The 21,861-nt window shown below is 34.7% G+C and overlaps 1 protein-coding gene across 2 annotated transcripts in view; it reads left to right on the top strand.

The window, feature by feature from the left end:
• The window catches only part of LOC142977936 (putative inorganic phosphate cotransporter), a 31,479-nt gene extending 10,141 nt beyond the window's left edge, over nt 1-21,338 (top strand). Inside the window, exons 1-11 of one of the 2 annotated variants that reach the window (XM_076122069.1) lie at nt 1,315-1,474; nt 3,542-3,666; nt 9,561-9,740; nt 10,942-11,080; nt 13,941-14,158; nt 16,307-16,456; nt 16,817-16,949; nt 17,312-17,436; nt 17,731-17,850; nt 18,685-18,820; nt 21,238-21,338. In XM_076122069.1, coding sequence (XP_075978184.1) covers nt 1,333-1,474; nt 3,542-3,666; nt 9,561-9,740; nt 10,942-11,080; nt 13,941-14,158; nt 16,307-16,456; nt 16,817-16,949; nt 17,312-17,436; nt 17,731-17,850; nt 18,685-18,820; nt 21,238-21,269 — 1,500 coding nt within the window. In that variant the 5' untranslated portion in view covers nt 1,315-1,332 and the 3' untranslated portion in view covers nt 21,270-21,338. Of the gene's footprint in view, nt 1-1,314; nt 1,475-3,541; nt 3,667-9,560; nt 9,741-10,941; nt 11,081-13,940; nt 14,159-16,306; nt 16,457-16,816; nt 16,950-17,311; nt 17,437-17,730; nt 17,851-18,684; nt 18,821-21,237 lie in introns of those variants that run through there. The other variant, XM_076122070.1, reaches the window with a different exon arrangement.
• Nucleotides 21,339-21,861: the final 523 nt, after the last annotated feature.

Genomic DNA, 21,861 nt, shown 5'->3' with positions numbered 1-21,861 from the left:
GATTCCCGGATCGAGCTAAATACTATCAACCTGTACTAATATTATAAAGCTGAAGAGTTTGCTTGTTTGTTTGTTTGAACGCGCTAATCTCAGGAACTACTGGTACGATTTGAAAATAATCTGAAAATTATTTCAATGTTAGATAGCCCATTTATCGAAGAAGGCTATAGGCTATATATCATCACGCTACGACCAATAGGAGCAAAGTACCAGTAAAAAATGTTACAAAAACGGGGGAAATTATGACACATTCCCTCTTATGTGACGCAAGCGAATGCCTGATCAGCAAGCGTGTACACTAATACGCTCAGTGTGTGATTAATTTTTAAGATTACTCTTATTAGCAACGATAGCAAATAATAATAAAATAAATTTAACCCATATCTCTCCCACTTCTGAGCAAGAGTCTCCTCCCGTAATAAGGGAGGAGTAAGGTCTTTAGTCCTATACCAAACCACATGTTTTTTCTTAAAGACAACTCCTATAGCAAGAACTGTTCTGCTGTCACAGAGAATTTTACAAATATACAAACAAGAGACATAAAGTACAACCAGACCCACAACAACTTTTTAATTTTGTGGGTTGCAATATTAATTCCGTGTCTGAATCCTATCCACGACCTCTCGACGCACTAGTAGTGGCTTGGTGACCAACCACTGCGCCACAAAGGCCGAATGTGTTCAATATAACCAATAAACATTACATAACAAAATAATTGTAATACAAATCAAATACTTATTAATAACTTCAAACGCTATATAATACACTTGACCGATATAACAATAAATGCACCGGCACTCAGTTTCACTCAGTATGCTCAATGCCACTACAGTTTCAGGGCCATCACTATTGGTTCAGTAGTTTTGTAACAATACATCTGTTCTTACAAACGACACTTAAGTTTAAATAACGCTAAGATACAGTACTGTTACTTCGAGTAATTACTTAAATTGTAAAATATGTAACGTATTTTAGTGATACCGTGAAAATATTTTATGTCGATATTATTTACTAACTTGTGCCTGTGACTTCGTCCGTGTTTATAAAATTCCCGCATTGAAAAGTATACTCAGTGTTAATTAAGACTATAAACTATCAGTGTGCTAAATTTAAGCTAACTGTGTCAAGTAGTTTTTGCGTGAAAGACTAACAAACGTACAATCGTTCCTTACCAGTAAAGAACATTAACGATAGTCAGTGTAATACACGAACGCATTATCGTAAAAGTGTTACAAATTAATACACGAACTCGCCATCGTATTATCTACTAAATGTCTGGGTTTAAACTTTCGTTATTTTTAATTCGTGTTGCAGTTGATTAGTAATCGTGTGATGGATACGTCGTATATTTTGATGTTTTTGTTAAGAATAAAGAGTTTAGTGAAACGGGTTGGACGGACTATTGTAAAATGGCATTCGCCGGAGGTTTCTAAAACGTGTAAAAGGAAACGACATGTGGACTATGAGGTGCTAAGTGAGTGTTTTATGTGATTATAGATATTATGATATTTGTGTAATAAATAACTTAACTGCGCGTTTGGCGCAGTGGTTTAAGCGGTCACCTCGCTGCAACAACCGGAGCGCCGTGTGTGGTGGGTTCGAATCCCACCCGGGACAAATCTTTGTGTGATGAGCACGAGTATTTGTTCTGAGCCTGGATGTTAATGTATCAATATAAGTATGTATTTGGAAGTATATAAGTATGTTTATCAGTTATTTGGTTACCATAGTACAAGCTGTGCTTAGTTTGGAATCAAATGACCGTCTGTGAGTTGTCCAATCATATTTATATTTATTTATTTATTTATATAGGTATGTGGACGAAGCTCACAGGGACGGCCCAAACTACATGGTTGGTTGGTTTTAAAAGTGTAGGGCTGTAATGAATGAGAGGTATGGAGTGGCATATCGAGGGAGACAGAGAAATGAGCTGTACCCATAGATAAATATATCGCAAAAATCTTTCGCCTTCTTGACGTTCTGTACTAGTTGAAGTTAAAGTGAACATGTAGGTATTAGTTATATTCGATTTCTTGACTTTTTATTATGTTGCTCTCATGATAACTCTCAGTATGTAACCTAGTTTAATTGCCAAACGCACTTTGTAAAATCATATGACTGGATATGATTTCCCTTGTATAAGATATAGAGCAATAATTATGATTACAATGACAAGTATTAGGTCATAACATAGAAAAGGCCTAATTAAGAGCGCATAATGTGCTTTCTATGCAGCTTACATCGCCTTACTAGCGGTACATTATGAATAGCAGACGGCAACGAAAAGGAAAGTGTTACAAACTGGATATTTTATACATTGAAACCTGTTTAACTGTACGTTTGCGCTATCGTAGAAGTAAACAAGGATCAGCTGCGTTAGATAAGATGAACCTAAAACGCTGTTTGGGGATATTTTCGCTTGTTTACCATTTTTGAATGAGTAGTGGTTCGCTTATTAAGCGGAATAATGACAGATTGTTATCAATTTATCAGTTGGATAAGTCATCCGAGATTTATCCATAACCTGAAAGTAAAGTAAACCCTAGTAATGTGATTGCCCAAAATTTAAACCACATTAAAAAGAAAGTAATTATTTTTTGATTTTATTGATTTATGTCTCACAACTTACATCTACCGTTACAGGTACTACCCCATGCGGTAGATATGCCATAATATAATTAATCCCTAGTAGTTCCACTGCTAGCCAAGAAACTATTAAAAATTAAATGAGTTTAAGATTAGTTGACAGTTTGAAATCGAGTCCATACTACTGGCCAACTTACTGGTTCAGGATTTTGCATTCCTAAGATAAATAATATTACTATGTAAAGATCAGCCTGCGACCACGGCGAGTGCAACCTGCGCCGAAACCTTAGGCATTTTAAGGTAAAATGCGTGTTCGCGTTAATTCCCGTATTCTATTATACATTAAACATGCAACGCGAGAGTTTAAAAGTTAAGATTGTAAAAGTATTTTCATTTAGAATACCAACGTTCAGGTTAAAATTAATAACGCAAAAAATTAGTAACGCAAAATTATTTCATGGTACGGTTTTTACGCTTCAAATAGACGTAAACAATAAGCCTAATGAAGTAAAAATATTTTAAATACCAATTCTTACATAAGAACAGATATTGTTACTAATGTATGTATGTAGGATAACAATATAAAATTGTATTATAATAATGAAAGCCAACTTCCAAAGAAAAAAACTGTTCTCGTATCTTCATTAAAAATTGTAGGTCCCAAAGACTTATTTATCTATGTATATTAAAATTTTATTTTCTCATATAAGTATACAACTGCAGATTGCAGCTACTACACCCACAACTCTATTAACTTCAGCCTTTGAGCGGCTATAGTTAGAAGCAATTCCATGTCATCGGCCGAATACCTAGTTTGAGGACTCCTCGTTATCCTTACAGGCACAATGCCTTCAGGCGCCTTCCCACTATGTCGTGACTGTCGCTCGCAGTTGTCTGTGAATTTATACTTTAAGTCTTAGTCTCCAAGCACTATAATTCACTACTTCTTTTTCAGAGAAACTCCTGGGGATCCGCCACTTCCAAGTGGTGATGCTGTTCTTCGCGATGGTGTTAGCCTTCAGTATGAGAGTCAACATGAGCATGGCCATCGTTGCCATGACAGATAAGGACAGTGAAAACGTAAGTTTTATATAAACTTCATTACTTTTAGATTTATGTTTAATTTTTTTAATAAAATTTTATTGTATTCAAATTAGATCAGCAAACAATTATATCTAAATTCTGGGAACGTTCCCGGTAGATAGTGATGCGTAGGAGTACTACGGCACGTAACGCACTCTCCTTTTCTTTTTAAATTTATATTAGGTGATATATAGTTACGTTCAAATGTAAATATTATAGTTTTAACTCTGTTTTGGTGGGAACAGTGCCGTATAACGCAAAATATCGCTTTTTTGTTGCCATTTATAATTAGCCTCTTTGTTTTAATTTTAGTTACTAAGAAAGTGTTTACAGTTCTATTTCCCACAATATAAATTAAACACACGACAATTCTAGTCGAAACAAAACAGGAAATATTACAAGTTTGTATGTTTTAAGTCCCCTGCGATACCTAAAAGTTATCGCAAAAATCATCTCCACAAAGCACAAAATGTTGTCTCGATTGATATCTTTTATACCTAAATATTTGTACAATGCGTTGTATTTACGTCCACACTTCATAATATTATGCAATTTCACTGATATTGTGAGATATAATGACAGACGCTGTCACTTATGATAGTAATCCTAATCTCTTGTTCTTCATTCCATCACGTTTCAAGGTTTCAAAATATTATTATTATTAAGATATTATTATTAAAACGAAAATGAAAAGTCAATGTACTGATGTTGATATAGTGATGATGAGTCTTAATATACATAAAATCACGCCTTGTTCCCTAAAGGGTAGGCAGGTTTTTAACGTCGTTTCTAAATATACCATAATAGTCTGTCGGTTTGCCTAATACGTTGTCTCGAATAGACTGCTAAACATATTTTGAAGAAAGTTAGCATGGTGATAGGTATAATTCCCTATCGGAAATAAGGAACTGTGAATAATTTTGCAAAATACTTTAAGTTTGCTCGTCTACAAATTTATAGTAATTTTCTTGAATGTAAAATCAATTGCAAAATATTGATCAACTACTATTTAATTATATATAATTAATTGAGATCCATCAAGCTAATTAAATATTGCAAGATCGTGTTAATCTCCGAGTACTACTAAATAAATAGTCACGCAAGGCAAACTGATAAAAACAAACTGACTGACTAAACATAATAAAAAAAGATTATTCCCCAATACAAATAGATCACAAACCCATTGAAATTGAATTCAAGTAAAGATTCCAAGTTACTACAGAATCTCGGGTGCAAAAAATACCAGTATAATCCTTCAATCCTCTAAGCTTCAGAAAGTAATGCATCTTTATATTATGTAGAGGTAAGATAGTGTCATTGTCACGATTAGAAGGAACTTATAACCACACTAAACTGTCAAAAGCTGAAGAAACTGAATATAGTTTGAAGTAGTTGGCTTAAAGGTGAATTATCCTCTCGTAATATATGTACTTGAACTGATCTAAGGATAATAGAACAGTTTTAAAAATACCTGTAGGTACATAATAATATATTTAGTTTCTATCGTTTTTATTGGACTCTAGGCCTAACCTCTCCCTCAATACGGGAGGAGACCCTTGCCCAGCAGTGGGAAATTAATGAGTTAAATTTATTTTATCACCGTTTTAATGTTATGCAAACAAAAAGTATGTAGAATCAATTATGTATGATTTTAGTAAAACGCACCTTTTTTATTTAAAGTTGATTTTATAAATTTTAAAAGAAATAACTCTATTGAGGCGATATTAGATTAATTACTTTACTTTTTGTCGTTTATGTTTTTTGCATATTTTTGTAGCTATCATTTGTTTATTTTAGTATAATTTTAGATTTGATATTGAGCGGGTCACATTTTATTATATCTATAAATGGTATATTTTATTTGGAAATTAGTTGATATTAGTATTTAAGTTCTTAACAGGTACCTGCGTTTTTTTATTAAGTTTATTTTGCAGTCCACTTTTATGAGATAAATAATAATTCGTCGATAATTTTTTTGTATCAATTTCAAAACTATTATTAATTTTATTTTCTACGAACTAACTAAAATAACTTAAAAAACGGCTAACTAATTATGACTAAGCAAATACTACCACTTCATTTAGAATTAAGCTGTGACAGTCATGACGATTGCGCGAAAGAACAACCTGTTTAATTCAAGGTCATTGATCTTATAAACAATAGTACTAAGATGATTATTACAATGAGTTCGCTTTTAGTTAAAAAACTGTAATTAACTAATGTTATTGTTTACTTCTGACTCGTCTTAATGTAGTTTTAACGATAGTTTTAACAATAGAAAATAAATCTTTATTAAAAAACATCGTTATGAGTATAAAGTATTTCAGTCGACAACTAGTGTACGTCAAATTAATGGTCACTATTCAATACATTGCTGCTTTGATGTAACGTGTCAATTGCTACAATGTCAGGGAGAAAACAATGTACAGCATAGTGGTCAAATAGTTGTCAGCTGATAATTAATTCTGTCTCGACATTTTAACGATATTCTTTATTTATACTTAGACAACGTTGTATAAAGATAGACTTAATAGCATGGCTTTTTCTGTACGCCTACCTTAGGATGATGCAAACAATATCATATTGGTTAAAGTGGTCCCTACGTCAGACGAAATCCCTAAGAACCAGAAAATTAAGCATGTTTAAATAATAAAAAATCATTCATTGTAAATAGATAGCAGTTTCTAGTATTACATTCAGTGATCTATCTAATCTTAATCCGGGTGAGTCAATTGATTCAGCCTCCTACACCGTTTTATCTGTCACTTGCCTATAATCCTATTACAAATAAACAATACCTACTTAATATATACAGTTAACAGAAAATACCTTGCATACTTATGTTTTTAATTTAGCACATAATTATATAATTTGCAGCACTCATAAACATAATATTCAGTTTGGTTGGGATCAGTTCCGTCCTATTTTTTTCTGTTTGTCTACTTCCTTTGACTAGAAAGTGTAAACTGTCGTTATTACAAGGAGCCGATACCTATTGATAGCAGACTCTTATAAGCAAATTGTTTCACTCCTACGTAAACGCTCAGAGTGTTCGTAAAATAGCTGGTATTAACGGATTTTAGGTTAACAAAAAAGGAAAACTATTTGAAAACTTATAATTTTTTATTATTATTAATGATTTCATTTGTTTTAAATAGTTTGTATACTGTACTCCACATCAAACTTGTGTGAAGTACTAGATTACAACAGAACATATCAAACGCCACTCGACTTAGTAATCAGATAGTGTACGTAAATGCAACGTCTTCAAACTTTCACGGAATTTAAACAAACCTTCAACACTTTCTTAGTCAATACAGGTTTCTAATTACTTGGGAAATGCAGTTTCCCTACAAAAGACATGTTGTATGTTAGTAAATATAACTTTAAATGACCATTACTTTCTAGGTATTCCAACATTTAACTTTTACACAAGGTTAAAGCTCAGATATATTTATTGCATAACTGTACATAGTATGTTACAATTAGTGTTGAATCAACAGTTTATCCATAGCGGATGTGCAATTTTTGACAACTTAAAGCAAATGTTAAGTCAAGTTTCGATTCCACCAGATTCGAAGTAGCTATAGTACGACAACTTAGTAGAGAGTAGAGCCTTGTGTCGTCCAAGACTCGCAGGTAGCGTAGGTAATGTAGGTATGTACATTTTAGAATTTTGACCATCAGTGACCCATGGGCTTATGTTTTGTTGATGGCCCGTTTGGTATAGCCAATTTCGTTCAGTAATTTACAGAAAAAAATACTGTAAGCTAGATAAATCATGCACGGCAATGCTCTTTCCAAGATGTCGGACTAGAGGCAGTGCGCAAAAAAATCTACAAATAGAATAAACAGCGCTCTGTCCTTGCGCAATTCCATTCCAGCGATTTTTCCTCAGATTGTGACAGTCTAAGTTATTATAAACAAACGGTTAGTAAAACTAAACAAGTGATCAAAACAAACACAACATGTCGTAACTTAGAGTTATTCATTCATGTTAATTGGTGTACGTGACAATTGATTCGTTTGAGACGTATCGAGACACTCGGACAGGCATTTTTAGAACAATAGATTTTTATAGAATTTCTAAAGATTTCTTCAATCTGTTATGTTGAAAGTAATTCAAGCGTAAGAAATCTAAAAGCACAGTAGTTAGCCGTATTAAATGCCTTCAAGGTACAATGTAAAGCCTTGAACAATTTAGGCGCATGGGTGCCTCTGTGAGTAGTAAACATATATTATTACTAGCTGAACCGGCAAACGTTGTTTTGCCATAAGAATTAAATAAAAAAACATTGTTCAGCGGACAAAATTGTGAATCTAAACCATTCTCAGATCCTCTTGAACACTTACAAAAAAATTCATCAAAATCGGTCCAATCGTTTAAGAGAAGTTCAGTGACATACACACTTACAGAAGAATCATATATATAAAGATGATTGCTGATCAAGAGGACTCAGGATTAGATCTCAACCGTACCAAGTGCGTATCAGGTTTTCGTAACCTATGTCCAATGTGTATTATACTACTATGTCGTGTATTGCCGTGGCGTGGCGCAGTGGTTTATGTCACCACGCTAATATAATTGCGTCCGGACGTCGTGGGTTCGATTCCCACACGGAGCAATTATTTGTGCGATCTACAAATAATTATTTCGGGTCTGGTCGTGCTTGGTGTCCGTTGTTTGTATGTTATTAAAAGTCCCCGCAACACGAGAGCAATACTTAACGCGGGAGTAGTATTTTAAAAAAATCTGAAATTGTGAGAATACTTGTATGACGTTTCGGCACAGGTTACACTGGCCGCAGGTTGCCTGTCTTAAGGTAAACATGGAACGGGAAAGTTTCAAACTTGTGTTGAATGCGGGCGAAGCCGATGCCAGAAGCTTGTAAAAAATAATAGAGGCCTTTCCATGCCTATGAAATTTGATAATATCTGAATATTTGCTATGATTGGCTTGTGTCAAAGAAAATGTGTGATAGCCAATTCTTGCTATTCATGATCACAAGTATGGAAAATCTTGAGTGGTCATCTAGAAACCCTTCATCATCACGACACTATCTGATCCAGTGTTTATCTTCGAAGTCCAGTAAACATCGCGTCAATCTTGAAATCTGATCAATATCGAATCAATTGTTATCAATCTGGTTTTCCGTTGGCCACTATGATTGTATACCTAACGGAAGTGATCTGTCGAAATATTTTGATGAAATGATTCTATTGACGTGGATTGATAGAAATCATTGACGTAATGATTATTTGGAACCGATTGTCCATTGTCCTTTATTTCAAAGAAGAAACAATAGCAATTTCTTAGCAAGAGATGCTCCTACCTAAACTGAACCAATAGGCTCAATATTATAATTAATTGTATAATTATCTTAGCCCTTATAGTCATTGCATTCTACTTGATCGAAGACTTTTTCACTTATTTGTAAAGCGTCGGTGATGTATATGAATGTCATGAAGAGATGTTGCGGGTATCAAAGATAGCCGGCCTTGTGCGTTGAGTCCGTAATGTTGTAAAAGAAAAAAATATACGACGACATCTTACTAATATTTTCATTGATGAAACATCTTACAAATTTTTTGAATACGAAAGTTTGTGAGAATGTATGTATGTTTAAATGTTTGTTACTCTTTCACGCAAATACTACCGAACCGATTACAATGAAATTGGGTAAATTGATAACTAAAGACCCAGAATAACACATAGACTAATTTTTATCCCGGAGTTCTTGAAGGATCAGGATTTACACGGAAGGCTTTCCACGTGGACGAAGTCGCGAGCGGCCTCTAGAATGGCATAAATCTGGAGAGCCATGTCAGAACAGACCCAAATTATTCAAACAAAGTAACGAAACCAACTAAAATCTTATTTTCTTCCTCAGACCTTCGACTGGAGCATGCAGACTCAGAGTGTGATCTTGTCCTCATTCTTCTGGGGTTACGTGGTGCTGCAGATCCCGGCTGGAGAGATAGCTGCCAAGTTCGGAGGCAGTCTGCTCATCACTGTGGTAGTCGCTGGCAATGCTGCTATATCGTTGCTAATTCCTTTAGCAGCTTATTATGTAAGTAGAATTTTATGACCCAGATTTTAATGATATTTGAAGTTAGTTTTCGATTATCATTTATTTATGAAATTCTAAGTTCGCTGAGCAAATTGCGACTAAAACTTTCTATAGCAGGATTCACGATTATCCTTAATTCGATTTATAATTATATAATCAGCAGAGCAAATGAAACTGCTGATCCAGTTTTCGAATAATTGCTGATAATTTAATACGGATGCCAAACTTGGTACATAATTTTCAATATCCAGCGTTTGATACACGTTCGTTACCAAAACTCATGATAACTCTACTGGAATCATTCTTAATATCACAAAATGAGTTGAACTAAACAAAGAAAAATATATCCATAAAAACCCAAACCCATATTTTGAATATCAAAGTCCTCCATTCCTAGAATATCGTTCCTTTGCAAATAACAGCCTTTTCACAAACAATAGTCCCTAACATTATTATATTAGGTCATGACCCTCTTTGAACAAAAAGATTAGGACGTTAGGAGATTTTCTAGTGATCCCAAATTGGGCCGTTATTTCAACAATGTGTGCTATGTTTGATAAGATGGGATAACATGTTTAAGTTGTACGATACGATATTTATTAGCACTGTTTCTATTTTATAAGGGTTCGCCTTTTTGTTTGTACTAGATAGAATAGTGGAAAAAACTGCTAGGGTTTCCTTGAACAAAGTAACAAATTGCGTTGAGATATTATTAAATTGAATTTGAAGAAGATATTCCCTGATCACGCAATGTTATTGTTTTTTTCTAATGTACGTCAACATATTTCTTGATAGTAGTTTAGCAGCTCTGCCTACACTAACTGCACTATGTATGAATGTATTTTTTAATATGTCTGCTAGTTATCGCTCACCGGTCGGTAAACGATCTGTGGGTTAAGCAAAACTTGGCGCGGTCACTCCATAGATGGGTGACCGCATAGTGGTATTAGAACTCGAAGTTAAAAGTCGGTCCCGGTTGTTATCTACTTCGATAACAGTTGTTAAGCCAAGTCAAAGGCCTTCGGGCGCCTTGAACAACTTTGACACTAGGTTGAACACTAACCATACGATAAGAAGAAGACCACAGTAAGCTCTTTTGAGAAACCTATCATGAGTGATAATTAAATATCATTTAATATAAAAACGCGATTTTTTTATTGCGTGACCTAAGATTCTTTCTAAAGCTTCTATTTTTTTCCAGGGTGGCTGGCAGAGTCTCTGTGCCTGTCGTGTGTTCCAAGGTTTAACTCAAGGTTTCCTGTTTCCGACTATGCATAACCTCATAGGAAAATGGGTGCCTTTGGAAGAAAAGAGCCGACTCGGAACCCTCATATACGCTGGTACGTTTACATTACGGAAATTAAATGTCCTTTGTTTCTGTACGAGGATTTTGTCGATTTGGAAACGGAATTTCGTTGTGTGATATTTTCCTTAAAGATGCTGTTTTGTTCTTGACTTGGTAAGATTTCTAGTTTTAAATCATGCTTTTAAATATGTTTTGGTTGGAGTTTTCCTGCTATTGTATTGGAAAGTAAGAGTGAACTACTCGTTTTCATTGTCAACAGCGCACACTTCAGTCGGTAAACGACCTGGTTAGGTAGCTTTGGTGAGGATACTACACAGATAGGTGCTTAGCTGGATTTACACTGCTCATGTAGGTCCTACAAAAGCTCAACACAACATTATATAATTATTATATATTGTGAGCTACAAAAAAAATCTGATATAGACATATATGTATGTTTATATTTTGTGCAAGTATAAAATTGTCATAGTACATGGCAACACGATTTGAATCGACTTGTATTTTTCCTTCTTAAAAACCTTTATCGATTGAAACACGCACATCAAGTCCTTGAACGACCTCTCACCACACGTGAGACCTACTTATATCAGCGTTTTTGAAGATAATCTCATACTACGAGAGATTTATGATAAAATCTGGACACAATAAGATATGTTGTCTTAGTAAGAAGTATTTAGTGATATCTGATTTATTTGTTTGTTTAGAATGTGACAGTCTATTGACAGGATATACATATCAATCCGTACCTCGATTCAGAGGCGATGATCAGATTTACATACAAAATTTCTCGATGACAGGTCGATTGTCGGTAGTTGATAGTAGTAGAGAATTGAGATACTGTAAGTGTGTTACAAAGTTCAACTACGGTTTCATTTATAAATCTGAACTAGTGGCCCGGCCTGGCTTCGCCCGGCTTCCACCTAACAAATTATGCACTCTTCGAGTACTTTTCATTGCATTAGTGAAATCTATTTCGTAGGTTTCGAGTTTACATAAACAGAGAGAGTGGCGAGATGACTTTGTTTTGTTTGTTGTTTTAAAAATGTATATATTTTTATTTCATTAAATAGCTAACAACACTATTAACCCTGACTTTGTATTGGAAGCGGGTTTACATTAGTGCCGCAATAAGTCACGTCAAAGGCCTTCGGGCGGCTTGAACAACTTTGACACTAGGTTGACCACTAACCATACGATAAGAAGAAGAAGAAGTGCCGCAAAAGGTCGATCGAATTTTAGCTCGTATCCTATTGTATACTAAAAATATTATCAAAGTAACATAAAGGCTAATAAGGTGGATATCAACTATATGCACCTCAAACCTGTGTTGGAATTTACTGTTAAACCATTTGTCAGTAAGAATTATACCGCCTTAACGTAAAGCAATATTTCTTTTTAATAGTAAAAACAAACTCACGTCATTGTAAAGAACATAAATCAAAAATAAATTAAAAATGTGTGACTTAAACCGTTAGTTTCTGATGTAATGAAGATAACGACACTATTGTGTTCAAATTACCACGTTGTAAATAAAACAACGTGCAATTAGCCACTAAATTAAATAATACTATAGCCGCGAAGGCTAGAATAAATACATACAATATACGCTAGACTTCGCTGGCTAGTTGCGCTCACCGGTCGATAAAATATCAGTGGGTTAAGCAAGCTTAGCGCGGATATTTCAAAGATGGGTGGCCTCATAGTAGTATTGGAACTGAATGTCTGATTTTATGAGATTAATACGTTAACCTTTGCGTAAATAATGGTATCGAGATTATAAGTAGTGAGTAGTGTTAAGTTTAAAATAGCTAAAGGAAGCTATTTCTAACATACCAATATGTTACCAATACCTATTATCAATAACAAATATAATTTTTGTTTGATTTTCAAAGTAAAATAAAAGTGTGAAGAACTACCTACAAAACAAACTATCATAATAAAAAGTTAACAGGCATTTTAGAAAACAAAAAAGTAAGCCGACCCGAAATCGATCTTGAACCCCCATAATCTCGCATTGCAACACAAATGTCAAAGATGAAAGAAATAAGGAAACATTAACCACAATGTATCTCACGTCAAGTCAATCATAGTTTGTCATCAATACAAAACAATAACGCTATCGATAAGCGCTGATTACATCGCGACATGATCTTATCAGCGCGTTACAATCATCGTGATAACACTAAAACGAGGAGATAAAATCTTCTGTGTTGACGCATTATAGATTAACTATAAACTATTTTTCATTTCGTATGCTTGGTCAAATTTATTGAGGGCATGCAAAGTCCCCAACCCGCACTTGGCCAGCGTGGTGGACTCAAGGCCTAACCTCTCCCTCATTATGAGAAGAGACCCTTGCCCAGCAGTGGGACATTAATGGGCTAAATTTATTTGTGCTTGGTCAGCCTAATGTTAAACTTGGTCAAGCCGTAGAATTACTAAAGTCAAAGTCTTTTAGGCTAATTAACCTACGGGCTACAGCTTTGATTAGAGCTTACTTTCATCGTTTTTCAATAAACTTGTTGACTCAAAATATGTGGGCCGTTTGTGGACTGACTGATACATTTTAGAGACATTTGATGAAATAGGACAGACAATAGAAGACAGGATAAATAAACAACATACACTACATATTATTCTCCTCTTAAACTGTTACAATTGTAGAGTACGTACATGCTGATATTGCCATGAATTTTGTTATCCTATCGTGTGTCATAGTCTATCGTATGTTAGATGTCTAGTCTATCGTATGCTTTCGATTTGGAATGGGCCCAAAGTATGTAGAAGTAAGTGTGCGAGTATATTAACTATCGCATTCACTTCTGCATACAATGACGGCCATCTGAAACTAAGAAGCTTAAGGGTTACCTATCTTATATCGTATTTTATTATAGGATCCCAGCTTGGAACAGCTCTCCAGCTCTTAGCATCAGGGTTCATAGCCAGCTACTGGGGTTGGCCGGCCATTTTCTACGTGAACGGAGCACTGGGCGCTATCTGGACTTGTGTGTACGTCGTCTTCGGAGCCGACTCCCCGGAGAAGTCCAGGATGATCAGCGCTGAGGAGAAGCTATATATACAGACCTCGCTTGGACAAGTTGGTGAACAGAAGGTAGGGCTTCGAATCTTGATGTCTGTTTTTTTTTTTGTAGAGTATGTCGTTGTCGAAAACTATTTAAGCGATTTCCAAAATGCAGCTCTCGAATTATTTTTTACGAAAATAAATGCTTGACATTTTTCTTCTTTCAAGTTAAAAAATGGTTTAAAACATTGTTATAATTTATTTTAAGTATTATATTTGAGAACTAGTTTCTTATTTTGTAATATTTTTTTTTAGCAAAAGAGTTCTAACTATTTCATTAAGCTATTCAAAACATCGCAGTTGCAAAAAGCAATGTAATTTACTTTTAGATAGGTAGCATTTATTTATTGACCCAAAACCCGTATTTTACATCTTCTAATCAAAGTACACATGGTTTTAAAATTTCAGCCAACATAACCAGACTTAACAAATATACCTCTACCGTATAACTTTCTCAAAGTCAGCCCGTTTGCAGTCTAAGAACACTTTACACTCTATTGAACTATTATAGGGAACATAAATTAGTCTCGAAGGCTACCTTGTTTCAAAGATAACAAGGGTCTTGGACTTCATCGTTCCAGTAACGGCCTATAATCGGACCACTTAATAGAGAGCCAATGCATCCAAAATGTATCTAGATTCTTCATTAGCCTAACCTTTCTTCAAACTATGTTGGACCCGGCAGTCTCACCGGACGCAGCTAAATACCAGTATTATACATGGAGCGACTGCCTATCGAGCCTCCACAATGTAGTTAGCTGAATGTAGATATTATAATTATTAATTATGTGTATTTCTGATGTTCTAAATTCAGAATTTACTATGCATCCACCTGTCGCGAATCTTGCATGACAGGCTTTATACTAAATTGTCGGCTTACAGTAACGGGCCGTAGAATAATTTTAGAAGGTGTCTGTTCTGTTAATAAACTAGGGTGCAGGAGTGAGCTTAGTACCTTTTACAGTATTGTAGAATTTGAAGCCTTGAAAACATAATTGCGTTTTGCCCTATCCATACTTTTATGCGCCAATGTTATCGATGATTAATTTAATGCGATAGAAACAGAAAAAAGTAAATACACTTTTATTATCACAATAAATACGGATCTAGGCGTTGAAAAGTTAGCCGTAAACCTTTCAATACGGAAATTTCCTTGTTGTTGCAATATTTTATTTATTATTATTTTTTAATAATGAATTTCAAGATCGTCAGTTGTCTAACAAACCGTAAAATTATTAACTACTGATGTAAAACATCATTAATGTTTGTCACGTTGAATGGTATTTCTGCATCGAAGATACTCATTAAAGATTTTTACTATTGAATCAACAATTACTACTAACAAAGATAGCATGATACTAAGCTGTTGCTTTAAGTTGAGGTACATTTAAGTATTTTGTCGTACAGTATCACCAATATGAATCGATTACCTCGCGAAGTTTTTTTTAACACAATCAGCTCTAAGAATTGCTCTTGTGCCACGGGGACTTTTACAAACATACAAACAACAGACACAAAGTACTAACAGACCCGAAACAACCATTTGTGGATCGCAAAAAAAAATTGTTCCGTGGGATCGAACCCACGATCCCGACTTAACGATCGCGGCGTGGCGAGCTAAACCAATGCGCCAAGGCATATTTAACACTAGCTGACCCGTGCGGCTCCGCTCGCGTGAATGATTTTTCTTTACTAATACAAAGCTTAATTATTCCTTAACAACAAAATATGCTTTTTTTCACGAATAATATTCTCAAAATTATTTATATCTTATATACCTAACTCGCGCTAAAGCATATCCGCCATTAAAACTGTTGCCATGACAACGGAATTTTGTTAATTCACTGTCATTATAATATTGATTATTCGCGACTTCGGTGGCGAAACCTGAATTTTCCCGGGAAATGCGTCATTTTCCCGGGGTAAAAAGTAGCCTATGTCCTTTCTCGGGTATCAAACTATCTCCATACCAAATTTCATGCAAATTGGTTCGGTAGTTTGGGCGTGATTGAGTAGCAGACAGACAGACAGACAGACAGACAGACAGACAGACAGACAGAGTTACTTTCGCATTTATAATATTAGTATAACATAATAATGAGGTCATCATTATTATGTTAAATATGCCTCGGCTCATGGCTTAAGGGCATGTTATAATTATAAATAATTTAATTTCAGAAACTGCAAACCCCATGGAAGGCAATCTTCACCTCACTGCCGTTCTTCGCGCTGGTGATAGCTCACTGTGGACAGAACTGGGGCTTCTGGACACTCATGACTGAGATGCCTTCCTACATGAAGCAGATTCTTGGAGTTGATATTAAGGCTGTAAGTTTATAATACATATTATTATATCCGTTACCTTTTTCCAATCTCTGTCACCTTTTTCAGCAAACCTTCATTTTCAAACAAACCGTTTCTTATCAATGTTAAATTTCATCTTATTAACACAAGTACAAGAATTAAATACGGGAGACACTTTTGATTACTTGACTTAAGAAACTTAACCGAACTTAAATTAAGAATTCACTAAACAAACACCCATAAATTAAAAAAAGATGCTCTACTAAACGTTCTCGAAAAAAGTGTGACCAGAAATTTAAATTTTAGAAAATACCTACAGAAGGTAGGTATTTTCTTAGATTTATTATATTTCTTAGATTCTGAATCATGTTTATTTTCTTCCAGAACGGTGCAATGTCAGCTCTGCCTTATTTGTCAATGTACTTGCTCGGGTTCCCGTTCGGATTCATTTCTGACTATGTTCTCAAGAAGAAGTGGCTGAGTACAAGCGCCTGCAGAAAAATATCCAATTCTATTGGTAAGAGAAAATATGTTATGATACTGATGTGATAGGCGCTATCTTAGATTTCGTTTCAAACGTAATCAGTTCGATTATTTTCTTTAAAGTACTTGTTGTGTTACTCGTTAAGCCGAGCTTTCAATTCATTAAACAGGATACATAATAAATATTTAAGAAAATTATTTTTAAAAATTGGTGTCTAAGAAGATACTTACGGAATATTTCAAATCGTTTCTCTCTCTTATACAGAGTACCGATTAGGTCTACTCTACATAAATTGAATCAAATCAATAAGACTAACGCTAAAAAGCTATTTATTTATTTCTGTCTTTCTTCAACACTCAACTCTTCTTTTAATATCTTTTATATCTTGTGTCTAGGTATGTGGGGTCCAGCAGTAGCGCTGGTGGGTCTGTCGTACGTGCCTGCTGGCCAAGTGGGACTGGCTGTCGGCTTGTTGACTATTGTCGTGGGACTCAACGCTGGACATTATACTGGGTTCTTGGTAAGATTTATTTAATTTGAAACATTCATAGTAAAATATTTGCTGGTTAAATAAATAGAGATCAACTGATAGATATGTTTGTTTTCGAACAATTGAATAGTACATTCATTAGATCTAATTATTAAGGTCAATAGTATAGAATAAGAAAAATTAAATTTATGTTGTGAATGAATTCTTTGAACTTAAAATACTGAACAATCAAAGCCAACTGGGTCAGTGACAAGTTTCAAACAAAATAATTAGAAAGAAAATTATGGTGATCAATATTTATGTTAAAATATATTTTCTCAACAGATCGTGCACATCGACATGGCACCGAACTACGCGGGTACAATGATGGGCATCACCAACATGTTTGCAAACATCATCTCTATCATCTCTCCTTTAGTTGCTGGACTTATTCTTCAGGATGAGGTAAATATGTGCTGCATTACAAACTAGCTGACCCGCGCAACTTCGCTTGCGTCACATAAGATAGAATACGTCATAAATCTCCCCGTTTTTGTTACTTTTTTTACTGTTACTATGCTCCTATTGGTCGTAGCGTGATGATACATTTATAGCCTATAGCCTTCCTCGATAAATGGGCTATCTAACACTGAAAGAATTTTTAAAATCGGAACAGTAGTTCCTGAGATTAGCGCGTTCAAACAAACAAACAAACAAACTCTTCAGCTTTAAAATATTAGTATAATATTATTATAGATAAATAAAAAATTACTTTTATACTGCACCAAGAACTGATCACAATAATATGAAATAACAATTCACATCCAAATCAATTTTGCCGTTTATACAGAGAGTTCTGTGTCCGACTGCTGACCGTAAGGTCTGATCTCTGGTCGGATTATATGCTATTGGTATGTGTCAAATTTCTAATAGATTGTTTTCAACAGTGTTTTGAAGTTTGGTAACATACCCGGTATAGTACACAAGACTCGCCTCTAGTACAAGACACTAACATTGTTAATGGCAAAACGCGGGTGTATTTCATACAAATGTGATATTATGTATTTATGAATGATTTATGCTCGGTTTCTGAGTACATTTAGCGGTAGTTTATCTATTCAATAGGGTTTTTTAAATAAGTTTAAACTCTATTGAATAGATAAACTACCGCTAAACGTACCTCAGAAACCGGGGGTTAAAGTATTAAAGTTGGTTATTCACATAAATAAATCATGGGAATAGAACTTACTACCATCGTTTCATCTGACTACTATTTCTAATCATCATTATATTTTCCAGGCCGACCCTAACCAGTGGCGTCACGTGTTCTACCTATCATCAGCCATCTACATCGCGGCCAACTTGTTCTTTGTGATCTTCGGCTCCTGCGAGACACAGACCTGGAACAAACCCAACGAAGTCGAAGATAATAATGGTAATTTATTTTTCATTGAATCTTTTAAGCGTTTTGCGTCGTTGAGGCAACAGTTTGTTGGAAATATGCAAAAAATATCGCTAGATTAAATAATAATCTATAAAGTTTATCTACTAGTTCCATTACAAAGTTCTTGAAGGAATGCATAATTCCCAATTCACACTTGGCGAACGTAGTAGACTCAAGGCCTGACCCCCTTCTTTTGACTGGGTGGAGACCTTTGCCCAGGTTAAAATTATTTATTTATAAGTTTTGTTCTCAAGCAAAATACCTATATTACTGCAGTACAGATAAATGCCTCTTATATAAAAATATTGCTCCAAAAACCTTCTCCATAAAATTAGGAACGAAATGACAGTTAATAAATATGAAAACCAGATATATTTATTTCATGCAAATAAACTACGAAAATTGGACACACATGTTCCAAAATTTGCTGTAATTAGTCGTATAATATTTGCAGTAATATCAGCAAATATTCCTAAAGTCCACAACATCAGTTGCAAAACCTTCTAATGCACTATCCAAAAGCAAACACAGCTTATTCCGGAATAATATCTAAATAGCATTACACTAGCTATTCTGTGCGGTTCCACTTGCGTAATATATTTTATACCATGTTTCAATCTCCTAAAGGTTGATTTTTGATATGATATAGCGTGACCTAAAAGATACAGAACTTAATGACACCTCAGTAATCAATTTGCAACAAAAATTAGATTATTTGAGATTAAGTCTCCCACTATCTCTAAACAAAATGTCATTAAAATTGATCCTACGATTTAGCCGCGAAAGCGTAAAAGACGGACTTTATTAATAATGTTAGTTGCTTATTTTAAAGCAATTATAATACAGGCTTCTCCTCGCGATTGCGTACACGTAGATAAAAATCCTGTTGTAAAAATAAAATGTATTAACCCATAATTTAAACTAAAAATGTCATCAAAGTCTATTTAGTAGTTTTTACACTAGAATAACAAACATACATCAATGTTTCAGTAGAATTAGTACGAATGAGAAATTCGAGTTTAAAGCTGAAATGCAAATAGCGAGTAAAGTTCCGCTCAGTTAAACTGTTGTGGTAACTAGCTGCGACTGTTTAACTTACTCGCTGAATTTATTATGGTCACACTGTTTTTGAAAAGGATTTATTATTTAATGGCTGACAGTGGACTGAGTTTTAGTGGGTATTCGAGATAAACACAAACGGTCAGAAATGTAAACCAATTTTGGTTAGGAATTGTTATTAACAATCCTACTAATGTTATGAACTCGAGACTTTTTGAAGATGTTGCTTACTCTTTCACGCAAAAAGTTTCATACTGTAGTCTATCTGAGACATTTAAACAACTCATATACAACCTTTTTCCCAACTGTTATGAGAGGGTTATATTTTTTCGAAAACAACTTCTTTTTATTTCAACCAATCACGTCTCGTGGCATTTATCTAATAATTAAAATGTCTTATTAGACAGTATGTAGTTACATAATTGGCAGACCTGGCAACTTGCATAATTGGCAGTTGCATTGAAATTAGCCAATTATGCAGGTTCATATTTTCCAAGTGTGTGCATAAAACACAGATACATTCCCTATTCCATCACTGTCTTAGTCCGCTGGGACAGATTCCGGCACAATCGGTGAGAACTGAGAAGCTAAACGCTGGAGCGAAGTATTAACAGGTTCCCTGTCCCATGAATCATATGTGATTCATGGGACATATTTTGTAACAAGGATTGTACGTTCATGAATCACATATGATCAAATTTAGAGCCAACTTAATGGCCCCTTTTTTAAATGGACGTAGCAGGTTAATGCACATTTTTAGTATTGGGACGTATGGAGTACATCCTCTTGATTAGCAAATCAAATAAAACTACAGTGATTTATCAAATTATTTTAACAATTTACTACAGAAAAAGAGTGGGACATATACGATAGAAAAAAGTGGATTGTATGGGGACAGGGAACCTGTTAACGTGCTCTCCGAATAATGTGGTATAACTTAGCGAGTGTTGTGTTACCGGTATTGATGAAAGGTTGCATAACCCACTGATCGTTTACCAACTAGTTAATTTATTATATTTTTTTAAAAGACAACTCCCGCACTAAGAATTTCTCTTGTGTTGCGGGGACTTTTACAAACATACAAACACAAAGCACAACCAGACCCGAAACAATTATTTTTGGATCGCACAAATAATTGCCCCGTGTGGAAATCGAACACACGACCTTCCGACGCAGTGGTATCGGCGTGGCGACCTAAACCACTTCGCCACGGAGGTAGTCAAAGTTCTACTGGTATAGGCATTTTTTACTGAAATACCAATTTGTGGGACAATGATCTTCTCATTTCAGTAACTGCGTCGCATACCAAGAATTTAATATATTTTTAATATTATTTTCTTTTGTTACAGGCACAGAGAAGAAGGCTGAAAAAGTTGTTTAAACTAAAGAAGATACCGAAGGATTATTTGTAAATTTTGTAAATACCAATAAATTATAATAATAAGAGAAACGTGTGTTAATTTTATTTGTATCACTATCCCTGTTATATCCGAAAATGTACAGAGGTCTATGAAATACACCCACGTTTCGCTACTTACAATATAGTCCCGTCCCATACAATACGCTACCAATCTCTGAGCTTTTATTGGAAATAATCCTACTTTCTACAAATATAATAAATGCGAAAGTTTGTGAGAATGTATGCATGGATGTTTGTTACTCACGCAAATATTACTGAACCAATTACGATGAAATTTGGTATATGGGTAGCTAAAGACCCAGTAAAACACATAAGCTACTTTTTATCCCAGAGTTCCCGAGGGATCGGGATTTACACGGGAAGGGTTTCCACGTGGTCAAAGTCGCGGGTGGCCTCTAGTTCTAATATAATTTAGAAATATCACTTTGCATGAACCTAGAATTTGGGACCCTGTAATTAAGCAGATTTTAGAGGCAGTTAGTTTAGTTTATTATTTCCTCAATGCCTTGAAAGAAAATGTTACCAGTAAAAAACTTCTTAACGATCAAAGTTA

The sequence above is a fragment of the Anticarsia gemmatalis genome, chromosome 13, assembly GCF_050436995.1.
Source record: "Anticarsia gemmatalis isolate Benzon Research Colony breed Stoneville strain chromosome 13, ilAntGemm2 primary, whole genome shotgun sequence".
Lineage (NCBI taxonomy): Eukaryota > Metazoa > Arthropoda > Insecta > Lepidoptera > Erebidae > Anticarsia > Anticarsia gemmatalis.
The sequence above is the reverse complement of the archived record's forward strand: the minus strand, read 5'-3'. Positions and strand labels throughout refer to the sequence as shown.